We start from the raw sequence: 14411 nt of genomic DNA, 5'->3' as shown, positions 1-14411 counted from the left end.
GATGTCTGCTAGCGTGGAGAGTTATTTTATACATGCTGGTTGGCCACTGGACCTGGACCTGGTTCATGTAGGGAGGAAGTCGTGGAGGATGAATGGGTCAAGCAGTCATTGATAGTGCAATAGTCATAACACAGGTTTTTAAACAACTGTGAATCACTGCAGCTCCAAGAGAAGAGGTGACCCATTCATCCATCACACCTACCTTCCAACATAAGAATAAGAATAATGGACTTGTCACTGTTTACACTACGCCACTTGTAAGTTTTTTCTTGTAAATTTATGACTTCAGTCTTGGAGAATATAAGTTTGTTTCACTTTAACGTCGGAGAGTGTCCAAGTTTTTTTCTCAGAAATTTACGGCCTAATTTTTTTTAACCTACAATTTATGCTGTCATAAGCTGTAAAAATGCTGGTAGGCAGATTTTGCTACCTTAGGACAGAGCCAGGCTAGCAAAGTCCCTCTGCTTCCAGTCTTTGTTAAGCTAAGCTAACCCTCTTCTAACCATAGAAATACAACAAGTAGAAATGAACTTGAACCTTTTTTCATTATCATTTGCCTGGTACAAACTAGAATGATGATTGTTATTAGTTACTAGTTTTGCCTATTTTTATTTTCCTTATTAGACAGAAAAATACAACCGACACCAAACCAAGATTTTCTGTCAAACACACTTAAAATAAGACCCACCAAAATAAACCCTTAATTCACAGAGTCTGATGAAGAACAGTATGGGGACTCTACATGCTGGTTATCCCCACAGTCTCTCTGACGTTATGCCCCTAGCTGCAGGCTGAGCAGCTGTCCACTGAGCAGCAGCTCTCACTACTCTCTGGAGGCAGCTTCAGTACATCATGTTTTAACAAACATAATAATTAATGGCACCAAAAGAAACAGGGTAGTAGATGCTTATTTGACAACATAACATCACCACTCCACTGCTTGTTTGGTTGCTACTGCAAAACCTCACCTCGGTGTGTTTGTAACTTGCTGCACATCGGTTTGTTTAGACAGAAGTCAGCCTGCTACAAAGGTTGCAGTGGGAGGAGTACACATAAAAAAATGGCAGCTGCTCTGACCATCCTGCAATGTTGATTTGAATGCGGATGTTCATTTCTGTGCTTCTAACACTATGTTCATATTTACCGTATAGTCATGAGAATGGTATTGATCACCTCATCTAACTCTTGGTAATAAAGCAAATAAGCATGTTTCCCAAAATGTCAAACTAGTCCTTTAAAAGTGGTCATTTCCATGATATAAAACAACAGAGTTAAATTCTGTCTTTAAAAAAATGAAAAGAAGAATGACCATAATTTGCAACGTGCAAACGTAATGACACTGTCATATAATAACCAGCTTTGTTACCTGTGAGTTTCCATCCATGGTAAGATTAAACACAGGCAAAGTCCCAGTGACTACCATGCCAAGACCCTACAGAGTCCAAAGACAAAGTCCCAAATCATGTAAATTATGAGCTTGTTTATTTCAATGTGTATTTAATGCATGTTTGGTGCATTTACTATATTTAATCACATATGGCCGACGAGGTCATGCAGTCTCACCAAAGCATCCTGATACACATTGGTCCACTGAACCTGCTTGGCATCGCTGCCTGCCAGCACCATGGGGCGCCCCAGCACGTCGAGGTACTCCTGACAAAACAAAAGAGATACGTGACCGGCTGCAGCGGCAAAACAACCAACAACATCAGGCCACGGGGAGAATGGGTGTGCAAACAAATGGAGGTAGACGTTTCCAGAGAGTGAGTGAGCTCCACAAGGAGAATTTGAAACAGTGAGCGGGGATCAGCTGTGTCAGAGGCACTAGACAAACCCACCTGGGTGTTAATCCTTATAGCACAGATGGAACGGATCTCAAAATAGTAACCTGGCAAGTGACAGAGAAAAAAAGACAAACACAGAGAGAGAAAGAGAGAGGAAGAGAGAGTGTGTGTGTGAGCAATGGTATCAGAAAAAAATACAAGTGGAGCTCATAAATATTCCAGATTTTACTAGATGTTACTAGACCAGTGACTCAGCCACTTAACTCCCACAGATAGGAAGCTTAGAGATGAGCACTGCCGAGCTTTAAAACTGATGAATCTGTTTGTACAGTTCAGTCAAAACCATTAAATCACCTGAAAGTCCAAAATAAAAGCTCCTGTTGAACCTGAAACCTCATTTCTATCTGAAGATGATTTATAGAGAAACTATTTCTGTGTGAGTTTCCTTTTTAAAATAAAAAAGAACCTTGTTTCCCATCATGCTTTGCTGCAACAGAGCTTCAACTAATGACTGTATTCATTTAAAAAATATCTGCTAAATATTTTCTCAATTACTCTTTTCATTATGTAGTATACATTATGCTATAAAATGTCAAAAATGTATTCAGGTGTCTTATTTTTTGTCCAACCAACAGTCTAAAATCCAAAAATATTCAGTTAATACACAATCAATAAACTGGGGCTTGGTAATGTTTTGCAATTTTGTGAAAAAATGTTTTTAATTTCTCAGTTATCAAAATACTAGCAGATCAATTACATGTTAACTGACAATGACAAATAGATTAATTAACTAAAAAATTTAAATAATTATTTTTTAAATAAACAACTATTAATATGTATACTAGATTTAATAAGTCTGGTCTCATAAGGTGCTAAATACTATACTATAATATTCAATAATCAGTAACACAGAATGTATGATTTATGCACTTCATAAAATCACATTATTCATAATATGTGGAGTACATGTAGCTGTAAAGTTCATTGTTTACATAATTTTATTTTATTGTAAGAAAAATTTCTTGAGTTCGATTTGAGTCACAGGACATCAAATATTTCACATAAATACAAAAATAAAAAACAACATTTAACCGAACAAAAAAAAACAACAAAAAAACACCACAAACACTAAAAAATTACATCAGACATAACAAAAAGTCGATGCAACAAATTAATAATTCCATATACACCAGATGACAAAGTTTGTTTACAATAACTTCCGGGTGGAAAACCCTGCATCACGTACATAAAATGAAGGGCTGCTTAGCAAACACTGTCTCAACTGATTAGTTTTTCGAAGCCTAAAAAAAGCTCACCTAAAAGATATATGCTATATTTAGAATATTTTCACAGCTTTACCATACTCCACTGACAAAAACACTAATTGTACTTCGCCAAACTGTATTTGCTGGTCTATTGCTGCCTCAGTTAGGTAGTGTGAACGGGTAGAGCAGTGAAAATATTCCAAATATAGGCTACACCTGAACGGATATGGATTTTTTGGGGGTAGCTTAATATGTTTTGCAGCGACCCCCATCCACAGCAGCACATAACATAGCTTCCATGGCTGCAAATTTAGTTTATCAGAGATGCTAGCAAAACAACACAGTGCAGAGAACAAGCACAGCTTAAGTGTCAGAGAAGTAAGACCACAGTGTTTGACTATATATCTATAAATGTTATAGCTGTGGCTTTAGATGACAGCAGAAACAAACAGGTTTGCTGATTTCACATATCTCTCTGATTGCCATTTGTCTACCTGGAAGTAATTGTTGTCGACGCAACATCACAATGCTGGGCCCAGGTACACTGAGGCTACTCAGAAGCCATACTCTGATTTAATAGGCTGGCAGACTGAGGTGAAAAAGAGTTGCATAACCCAATCAGTCTTGCCTATGTGATGGCAAAGGCTGATATTGTTCAATAACAAAGAGATCAGACGTAATATTACTTGCCAGAGTCAATAATATTTTAGTAATCGCAGTTTGGAAACTCGACTCAAGCACTTGACTCACAATCTTTGAGCAGATCTGTAGCAGTCTAGCTTTAAGACGAACAGAGAGACAAATGAACCATGCACTGATTCCATAGTGCATAACACCCTGAATTATATATTGGAAAAGCAATAATATGATTTGTTTATTTGCTCCCCATGACCTCAGTCTCCTGAGAAAGTAAATGCATTGTTGTATCTGCTACAAATAAAATCTATATGTGCACTCCAGGATAAAGCAGCATCCACACAAATGCCCAAATATTGATACGGGGAAAATTGTTCAATCTGTGTGTAATGGACATTAACTGATGGAGGATATGAGTTCACTGGAAGACCGATAATTATTTCTTGTGTCTTCTTTGGATTAATAATAAGTGAATTCATCTAATGCAACTCCAGTTGTCTGTCCATACAACACTGATGAATACTAGGGTCATCTTCACTGCTGAACATGATGTTGCTCTAATAGGTAAAAACATAATCAAATCAAATCAAATCAACTTTATTTATATGGCACTTTTCATACGACAGTTTTACAAAGTGCCTCACAGAGGCCTCACATAATTCAATGGAGATAATCATGATGACCATTTTGTGTTACATCAACTCATACACAGATACATCTTGTTCTCCCTCTGTTTAAATCCAGGCTATTACATCAGAATAAAAAAATAACCTGCACTAAAAAGGAAACAGCTCTGCATGAACAAAAGCCAACTCTTGTGCACAAGTATTCTGGGTGCCACTAAGTCACCATCTCTGCACGAACAAGAAACCACCCTCACGAACATGAGTTCTCCCGGGACAATCACTGTCAACTCTCGGCTGCGAGCAACTCTGATCTACACGAGCAAAAGTGACCTCTGCGTGAGCAAACACCAACTCTGGTCTGCTCACAGATCTGACAGGAAGGCCCATTAGTCTGGTCAGTGCACTGTGCTGTACATTAGACTCAGTCATTTATTTATTTGTTCCTCTGTCTCGGCATTGATTAATAAACATACAGCAGACAACTCTCCTTAAGTACAGACTGAGTGGGGCGACTATAGCAATGCATTTTAAGATATATGCCTGGATAAAAGTTGATGTGATCAATTTACTGTTGATGTAGGACAGCACAGCCATTAGGAACAAAAGTTTTAATGTCCAACTTTTAACAATCAAGGTTTCTGCACATTTTAAGTACAAATATAACAAATTTTAAGATCTTTTTTATACCTCTATAAGAAAAGAAAATAATACAATGACTGCAGCGAACTACTAAACTAAACTCGAGTATACGACATTATTGAGTTTTGTTGAATTTGAACAACTGAAGTATTTAGTGCAGGTTAGCTCACATAACTGCCTCCTCATTAACAGTATGGCAGTAGACCCAGTCTGATGGAAAACAATGTCCCCAAATTCCTTGTATGAAATAACATGGCAACTAATATTCTTTAGCCAATAAAAATGGGTCCAGGCCTATATAGCTGTAGCAGTGAGCATAAAAAGTGTTCACATCTTAAAAATACTTCACTACAAACAGCGGTCCTGCATTCCAGACCTCATTTAAGTAAAAGCATGTAAAAATTATCATTGAAATTACTGTAAGAACTGAAAGTAAAAGAACTCGATATGCAGTAAAATGCTCAGTCAGTCAGTGTTTCACTGTTATAACAACAATCCTGTGTGGACACAGGACAAAAAGTAAGAATAATAAGCTTTTATTCCCATTGTGCAGTATTGCAAGTCAACTACAGACTGTAGTCTTAACTTCTGTTGTAACTGTGCTGTTTTTTTAACTATGGTATCAATTCTTTATAACGTGACGACTCCATTTTGCAAAAGATTTTATTAATCTTCTGCAGTGAGTACTTATAAGTAAATTCAATAACCAGTAAGATGCCCATCCACCTGAGTGTGTGAAAACTACTTTGTAAGCAAGTTTAGAAGTTGACCAAAATTTAGGTAAAACTATTAGATAAGTGGTGAAAAGGTTAAAAGTAATGACTGAACTGTAGCTTAAAGTAATAGATAATTGGCTGAAATGTCCAGCTTCTGTCCTTAAATTAAAACAAGACCTACAAATGCAAACCAAAGCAACTTAAACACTGACTACATTTACATGCACAATATATTCAGCTTTTAGCCCTTATTCCAAAAAAGACAATATTCCTGTAAAGCTGCTTACATGGCTAATGAAAATGAGTATCCTACTAATACTCCTGTTTATATGCAGCTGTGCATGCTCTGCTTAATGTGCCAATACATGTTAGCTATCACATCAAAATATGGAGAAGTGGAACAGCTGTAGTTCCTTGTGCTGTTTTGCATCTTTGCATCATGATAGTATGGCAGACTTGTCCAACCGTGCGAACACAGCCCTCTTCTTTAATTCCTTCAACCACCTTCTTGAAAAGGTTGGCGTTGCAATATTTATGCCTATCAAGAAACCTGTTAATATCCAAGTCTTTCTCCTTCAGACCAGAAATGTGGGCTTTTCTTTTGGACATGCATCTTTACAACTGCCGTGCAAACTGTTGGGGAGTTGCTTGTATATAACATATCTATGACAATGCACAAAGCTGACCGTAAATAGACAAGAGGCTGTGCGTTGCAAACTGCAGTAAAAACCACAGCTGAGACACATATTCAGAATGTGCTGCATACATGTAAAAAAAGAAAAGGTTCTAAAATTCAAATAACATCAGCATATCCCACGTCATCTGAAAATGATAAATTCAGAAGGCAGCCTAATTCAAAATATCCACGTAGAATATGCTGTTTACATGACTGCTATTAAATTCAGAATATTATCATGTCAGGAATATAAGTGTGAATTTAAATGTAGTCACTGACAATTCAACTGTATTATAAAAATAGAGTAACAATATCCAGTTTGGCGTGATTAACAGTGTTAAATAACATCCAGTTAATAAGCTGTTGATATATTTAGAACATGACTGATGGTACCAATGAACAGCTGTGAGTGTGCATCAGACAAAAAAGGCTGAAGCCCACCGCTCTACATAAATTGAATAAATCACAGACAATTCAGCTCACCTTTATTGGTGCATGCGATCCACTGTAAAGGTGTGACATCATAGTTGTGCTGACCCACAGAAAAGGTGAAAACTCGAACCTTCAGAGGAATAAAGAGAGGAAAATAAATAAAAAGTCTTCAAAGGGATAAAGACACCACAGTGCATCCTTTCCCAAATGCTGGCTGTAACTGAACTGTGTTTGTTATGATCAAAAGAAACCAACCGTTTTGTTGGGCCAGTTGTATTGCATGAAGACATCCTGAGCTCTGTCCTCCCCTCCATCAGTAAACAGCATGATTATTTTATTGCAGTTGGCCCGGGGAACATTCGTCTTCTGAAAAATGCATTTCAAAGGGAGACGAATGAGGGTGAGCAGTCGGGTTGGTCAATACAGTAAAACAGTGTGTCGAGACATTCGTATTGACTTAATGCCCGGTCGAAGTAAATCAATATGTGACTTACATTTAACAGCTGGTTGAAGGCAAAATGAAATCCAGACTTGTAGTCGGTGGTGCCTTTCGCCTGCATCTGCTGCACTGCATCCTTGAAGATCTTTTTGTTGCGCACGTTAGCCTGGACGAGATGTTTGAAGCAGGGAACCACGGCTTCTGCCTTCTCGTTAAACTGGAACACAGCAGAGGACACAGTCTGGGCTTAAATATGTGAAGACTGAAGTTTAGGAAACAAGTGAAACAAAGTCACAGACAGATAGATGTTGTTGCAGCAGATACTGACCCTCGCCACGTTGACGTAGTCATCATCAGACAAAGTGTCCAGCATTTCCATCACTGACGCTTTGATGAGCTTCAGGGTGAGGCCACTGACACTGCCGCTCCTGAGGAAACACACATGTCCCAATTACATGCTCAGATAAATACATGGCGACAGAGGCAAACACATGCAAAAAGATCATTTTAGATAAAGGTCTGCAAAATTATGCAGCACGAGTCAGTTTAGCAGAGTACGTGACAAAACTGAAGGTGCACAGTATATGAGCCCAGCTGCAGTTGATATGGATAACATGCTGCTAAATAGGGGCACAAAATTTGTGCAAAATTACAGTAAACTAGACAAGTGGTTCCCAACTGGTCCAGCCACAGGGTTCAGATTTCTCCTTAGTCATTAGTTCAAGGTCCACACAGTTTAATACATTCAGTGCCATACTTGTGTTTGGCCATGTCATCAAGCTAGACTGCTGTCTCTGTCAAGTAGCTGTGTGTTAGTCACTCACTCTACTTTGCAAAACAGCACTTCAAAATTAAAGCTCTGTGCCAGAAATTCACTGTGCTAAAAACAAAGTGTGTGTTTTTTTTTTATAAAGTTCACACATTCATGAGTCACTTATGATCCATTCAGAATGGACCCACAACCCACTGCGACCCACCAGTTGGGAACCATTGCCCTAGAAGACTTTGAAAAGACTTTTAAAAGACTTAAGTCTGACACCCTCTCACATCTAGTGACCAATTACTGTTCTCCATTCCACGCACCCTGCTAAAAACAGAGGTGATCGAGCATTTTCAGTCATTGGCCCTAAATTGACCCCTCCATCGATACCTTTAAAACAAAGCCCTTTTGCCTTTTAATAATCATTATGATGACATGCTCGACCATGACCACACTCTGTTTTTTAGTTGACTGTATTATATTTTGTTGTCTGTGCTGTGATTTTTTTAAGGTAATGTCTGCTTTTATTAATTTACTTATATTATCTTATTTATTTACTTATTCATCGTGCCTCTGTTTTTATCTGATCTCTCTCTGTGCTCTATTAACCTGACTTGACACATCTAAAGACAGTGTGAGTTTTTTGTCACACATTATAAGATTTTGCAGACTGGTGATCTTGCAGGGTCACTGGTTTCAAACCTATAGCTCGATTCTGTAACAATTTACTTGAAGGTATCTACATAAGGGTGACATGATGACACTGTCATAACTATGACATGACACTGTCATAAACATTATATACATGTAATAAACGTTTATGACTGCTGTCATTAAGTGTCATTCAGTTTTTGTAATGACAAGTTGATATTGTCTGGGTTGTCTTGATTATGGCAAGTTGACATTAATTAAAGTGACATTACCAGAAGTTGTCTTTGTCATGACAAGTTGACATTAGATTTGTTTGGGATGTCCTTATAATGACAACTTGACATTAACCAGGATGACATTACCAGAGGATGTCTTTGTCATAACAACTTGACATTAACAAGAAATGCACCTCTTTTTGTGTTTATGACAAGTTGACATAATGATTGATACAAAGGCATCTTCTGGTAATGTCATCCTGGCTAATGTCAAGTTGTCATAATGACATCCCAAAAAAATTTAATGTCAACTTGTCATGACAAAGACAACTTCTGTATCTGTAATGTCATCTTGGCTAATGTCAAGTTGTCATAATCAAGACAACCCAAACAATGTCAACAAAAACTGAATAACACTTAATGACAGCAGGCATAAATGTTTATGACATGTACATAATGTTTATGACAAGTTTATGACAGTGTCATGTCATAATTATGACAGTGTCATGTCACCCTTATGTAGATACCTTTAAGTAAAGTGTTACCCTAGATGGAAATTATTTCCTATCCTGCCCCTGGTGAAAAATATTAAGCCCTCACTTTGACAAATATTAACAATTCCTTACATGTCCACAAAAAGCACATCATTCCTGAAACACAAGATAAAAGGCCTTGTATGTCGACAGTATTCTTGTTAATTAGGCATCAACATAATCTACAAACTGTATTATAAACTTTACATTATGGATTTTTTCGCCTCAACGTGTTACCAGCTTCTGTTGCTTAGCTGCACTGTTTTAGTAGAAGAAGGCCGTGGGAATGAGAGGAAAAAGGATTAAAATTTCTCGTCTTGTTCACTCAACAGCTCCATCAATTTGTCATCCTTTTCCAAAGTATGAGAAAACCTAGACTTGTTCTTGCGCCTCCTGCAGTCCCCTCCATGTTTACTACGTGAGGTAATATTTGCACAACAAAAAGATCATTGGTTGAACAGTAAAATCCCCTCAGAATGATGCAGAAAGTCCAATAGGTGTATAATTAACAGTTTCAGTGCACGCTCTGTCCTCTGAGCGTGTGACCAAAGTCTTCAGCAGTGCTGAAAACTCGGCACGTACTTCCTCCAGATGTTCGATCACAGACATAATTTCTCCTGCTGCAGTAATCAATCAGCATTGATAAATCCTTGTTAGCAGCTATTTGTTTGTATTTCCGTCTGCCATACTTTGCAGTCCGCTGAGGAACATAACAATGTACAGTTTGTTTTCTCCCAAACTCAATATTCAGCTGTGCTGCTAAAACTGAAAGCAAAGAAAAAACCCTAATGCAACCCCAGTGAAAATATGGACAAACACCGTTTAGTACACATACACTGATGTCTTTAAATACTGTCTGAATGAATAAACATAGATTCAGCAGTATTTCTTTACAATGTGTGAAAACTAATGCAATGAAATTAAATTAATAAAACACATCACATGGAGTTAGATATTTTCCTTTGTTCACGTATGTTATTTTATGCTTTGTACGGTGACCTTGGGTGTTTTGAAAGGCGTCTTTTTAAATAAAATGTATTAATATTATTATTATCATTACTCATTTGTACTTGAATACAGTGACCATCTTCATGTACATGTGATGAACCACATTTATTAAAGGTCATTTCTGAGGGCTATGCTAAAATTTTCCTCATTCGGCCCAGTAATAGGATTAACCTTGCAAAGAGTGCCAATGAACCACTATTACCACCACAATGAATAGCAGCCATCATGGGGACAGAACAGAGGCTACAACAGGCTGCTGCACTCGACCTCAGAATTTAATTTGACCACACTCAGCAAACACACTCTACTATCTGATCTAGCACAGAAACAAGATGTAACACTTGGTCTGATTAAGTTTAAGCTTAAAGCAACAGTTCGACAATCCATGATTCCCATTCCCTATCAAGCCCCAAGAAGCAGCACCAGGCTTTACAGCCGATTTTACATTTGGGCCAAAAGTGGAAATACACCATCCTTTACGTAATGCCATTGGGGCCCAAAAAGACTCCATTCGGTAGACTTACATTGTGAAAGAAACGTCTGTAAATCAGTGGATACATTTTTTGAACGGTCAGACACCAGTTCCAAAGTCCAGAAGAGCAGCGCAATTAAATCATTTTTTCCGCCATTCACATTAGCAGAGCACTAAACCAGAAGTTAGCCGCACTCGGTTCTAAGTCTCCTGCGTGCATGCTCCAGTGGTGTAGTGGCAGTTGATGAGGGGGTTGTACTAAGTAGATGGGTAGGTTGCTGAGGAGGAAGTGGGTATCACAGACTGTAAAAATAATGGACGTAGCCATTGTGACGTCATCCATTGGTTTGTTGACTGCTGCTTTGAGGCTCCGAGGTTTGGAATTTTGGCCCTTGCCATTTTGGATTTTTGCAACCAGACATGCAAATATTTGGACAAGAGGGTGGAGCTGTGAAGGAGCAAGGGGTGGATCAGATTGAAGTAGCCAGAGGACACTACGCACACCCACCTATACTGGCAACCTGACTGAAGGCTGCACCCGGCTTTGCCTTGCTAAATCGCCGCTAACAAAGTTAGCTTCCATAATTTGAGGTAAACGTTAGAGTATTAAAGTATTCTTAGTGATTTTAGGTAATTGCATACATGTCCACATTTGGCAAATATTGGTGGGTATACTGTAAAAACTCATAAAAAGAGGTGTGTATACCCTGAATACCTGCGTATACCCGCGACTACACCACTGGGCCCCACGGTGTGGAAGATCTGGATAATTTCATGCTGCGCAAACCCAGGTGCTGCTGAACAACTTTCATAGGAATGAATGGGGGCCTGCCTCCAATGCTGTATCCAGATCTCTATTCATCCATGTTCCCTATATCAGTGGTAACCATTGTATGAGCAGCGGTGGCGATGAGCTCGCCAGTGGGATACACACATGCCCTAACATGCACATGTAGACAAACCAGTTTACCACAACAAACCACAGAGAAGCTCAGATCACTCCAACACCAAGTGTGACTTCTCTGCCCAGGATGCAATTACTTCACTATATCTTCACATAGAAAATAGTTGTTAGGTGATATATTACTGCTCTGAATGTTGCCTGCAGAATCTTTAAATAGTAAAGCTCCTGTCTCATTAAATTGTTTGCTCTGCTGTTTCTCCTGTTTAACACTAAAAAACACCATCTTGTACAAACCATTTAGATTTTGTGTGTCTGAATCATCTCTATCTTGACCTTTAAGTTGTTACACACGAGCAGCACTATAAGCTGCACTCTCAGCTGGTTTTGCTGCAGAGTCAGTGCCAGGTGCACTGTTTCTCTGTGACAACACAACTTTCTTTTACTCTATCATTGTTTTCTAGCTTTGCTGGCCTATTGGACCAGAAGCACAAAGAAGCTGTTCTCTTATGTGCAATAACACCATAAATGCTCTCTACACTTCACTTGTGAGTGAGAAAGAGGTGCAAGGGAGGCTGAGGAAAACTTCACAGATGGATCTTAACACCAGTTAATTATTTTAAACTGTGGAGAAAGTGAGTTTTGTATGTTAAAATAAATTCACAGGTACATAAGCAATAGTAAAGGCGATACTTTTTTTGCCAGTATATCTGTGATACATTCACAAACAAATGAAACAAATGTTAATAATAACTTACACATCAACAAGTATGACCATATCTTTGGGCGATGAGGCTCCCTGGATGTACCTGTGACAAAGCAAACAAGAGGATTCAATACGTCAGCCCTGAAAATCTACAGCACCTGTGATAGGCTGACATGAAACGATGTTTAAAGCAGCATACTGTACCAGGGTCTCCTCCTGACATCATACAAGTCGATTTTATCAGGGGCTTTCCAAGGTGTGGCTGAAAAAACACACACAAAACACCACTAAAAATTTACGCTTCATATCTAACATTAGGTTAGGAAGCACAGCACAAAGATGGTTGATCAAATCTACCTGGGTAGTAGCGAGTGACACCCGTTGCACTCCCGAACGCTTGCCACAGCAGTGACGGATCCTCCTGACTGTTCTCCATGAACACTTTCTCCAGTGCCTGCGTCCAGTTCAACTCATTCAGAATGACTGGAGCTGAGGGGAGAGGAGTTAAACATCTTAGATATGCTCTTTTAAATATGTAAAATAAGTACATCACACATATAGGGCATCTTTTCATGCAGCTGAGTAATGAATAGAATCATCAGAACTTCACTTGCCTCCTTTATAAATATCTGTGGGGATCTGCACAGCTGTGTAGGAATAGTTGACATTGTTTTTGAAGTTGGGATCATAAACAAACTCCAGCTTGATGTGCGAAGGGTTTTCCACCTCTCCTTCTCCATCCATGGAGTACTATGAGAACATCAGAGAGTACACATGTCACATACACCTTCATCTTTTCATCAGCACTAACATAACGACACCTTTACCTTTACTCCAAATTAAAGTTGCCAGTTGTTTTATAGTCTGTTTAATTCAATGAGACACTTACAACACATCAAATAATCTCCGTCTGTCGAGTAGCCACAGTAAATATAAACAAATCAAACAAATCTGTTCACTCACATAATCCAGCTCCGCCTTGGAGTCATAATATGCCATGTCCAGCTCCTGGGAGGAAACAGATGCAGATATGAGGAGGTTGCACTGTTGGCAACCGTGAAACAGCATGAGGGCTAGTAGTCATACAGTATGTAGAGGTCAGGTCAACCTCTAGACGACACATGGAGGCTACTAGGATTAAGACTAAAGATTGTTTTGATTAATCATAATTAATGTTGACAAACAACTAATCATGTCAATCCCCACACTGTACTTTTGGTATTTATACTTAAATTTATCTGTCTCTCAAGTCTTTTGTTAGCTTCAAATATGGACATAATACATGCTGTTTAAGGATAACCCAGGCTGTTTATAAAAAAAAACATTAATGAACAACAAAAACATTTGATGTGAATAGTTGCAGTCAAAATCCATGATGGATTAAAGGTTTCACGAAGAAAAATTCAGTTACAAAATGCAATTTATTGTAATTGTAAAGGTGTCAAATGTAGCAGGTTATTACAGAGAAGTGAAAGTTTTTTGACTGACTACTGGCGCACAACAGCATCATAACCTGTAAGTAACAGACCACCATTTACAATAATGATAATGAACTCATTACAGCCTCTTTCCCGATTTCTGCCACTTAGATAAGCTGCAGTTTAACATGCACATGGGAGAAGTTTGCCTGAAGGGTTTTCAACCAGGATTCCTTTCTGGCAGAAAACCCTTCAGGCAAACTTCTCCAAACAGCAATTTACATATTTGTCTGTCCAGACTCATATTTGTATTGACAACTATGAGGGAATTTCATATAAGGTATTACATGGATGCTTCACACCCACCTTCCCTCCAGCAGAAAAGCAGATCTATACAATCAGCACAGTTTCAAGGTGAGCACACAAGACTAGTGTCACCATTTCAGTATCTGACTAAATGTTTGCCCCTCTGTGTTATTCGAATTATTATTATTATTATTATTATTATTATTATTCGAATAACGACCATAAAAG

At 38.4% G+C, this 14411-nt stretch overlaps 1 protein-coding gene across 1 annotated transcript in view; it reads right to left on the bottom strand.

Moving 5' to 3' along the window:
- LOC125894114 (voltage-dependent calcium channel subunit alpha-2/delta-2-like) overlaps positions 1–14411 on the bottom strand; it is a 67509-nt gene that overhangs the window by 15300 nt on the left and 37798 nt on the right. The window contains exons 5-16 of the mRNA XM_049585310.1: positions 13423–13467; positions 13074–13209; positions 12817–12948; positions 12664–12721; positions 12512–12562; positions 7542–7641; positions 7269–7430; positions 7030–7140; positions 6826–6904; positions 1839–1888; positions 1564–1653; positions 1367–1432 (exon numbers count right to left, since the gene is read on the bottom strand). Of these exons, the coding sequence (XP_049441267.1) occupies positions 1367–1432; positions 1564–1653; positions 1839–1888; positions 6826–6904; positions 7030–7140; positions 7269–7430; positions 7542–7641; positions 12512–12562; positions 12664–12721; positions 12817–12948; positions 13074–13209; positions 13423–13467 (1080 nt within the window). The remainder of the gene's footprint in view (positions 1–1366; positions 1433–1563; positions 1654–1838; positions 1889–6825; positions 6905–7029; positions 7141–7268; positions 7431–7541; positions 7642–12511; positions 12563–12663; positions 12722–12816; positions 12949–13073; positions 13210–13422; positions 13468–14411) is intronic.

The sequence above is a fragment of the Epinephelus fuscoguttatus genome, linkage group LG1, assembly GCF_011397635.1.
Source record: "Epinephelus fuscoguttatus linkage group LG1, E.fuscoguttatus.final_Chr_v1".
NCBI classification, from domain to species: Eukaryota; Metazoa; Chordata; class Actinopteri; order Perciformes; family Serranidae; genus Epinephelus; species Epinephelus fuscoguttatus.
The sequence above is the reverse complement of the archived record's forward strand: the minus strand, read 5'-3'. Positions and strand labels throughout refer to the sequence as shown.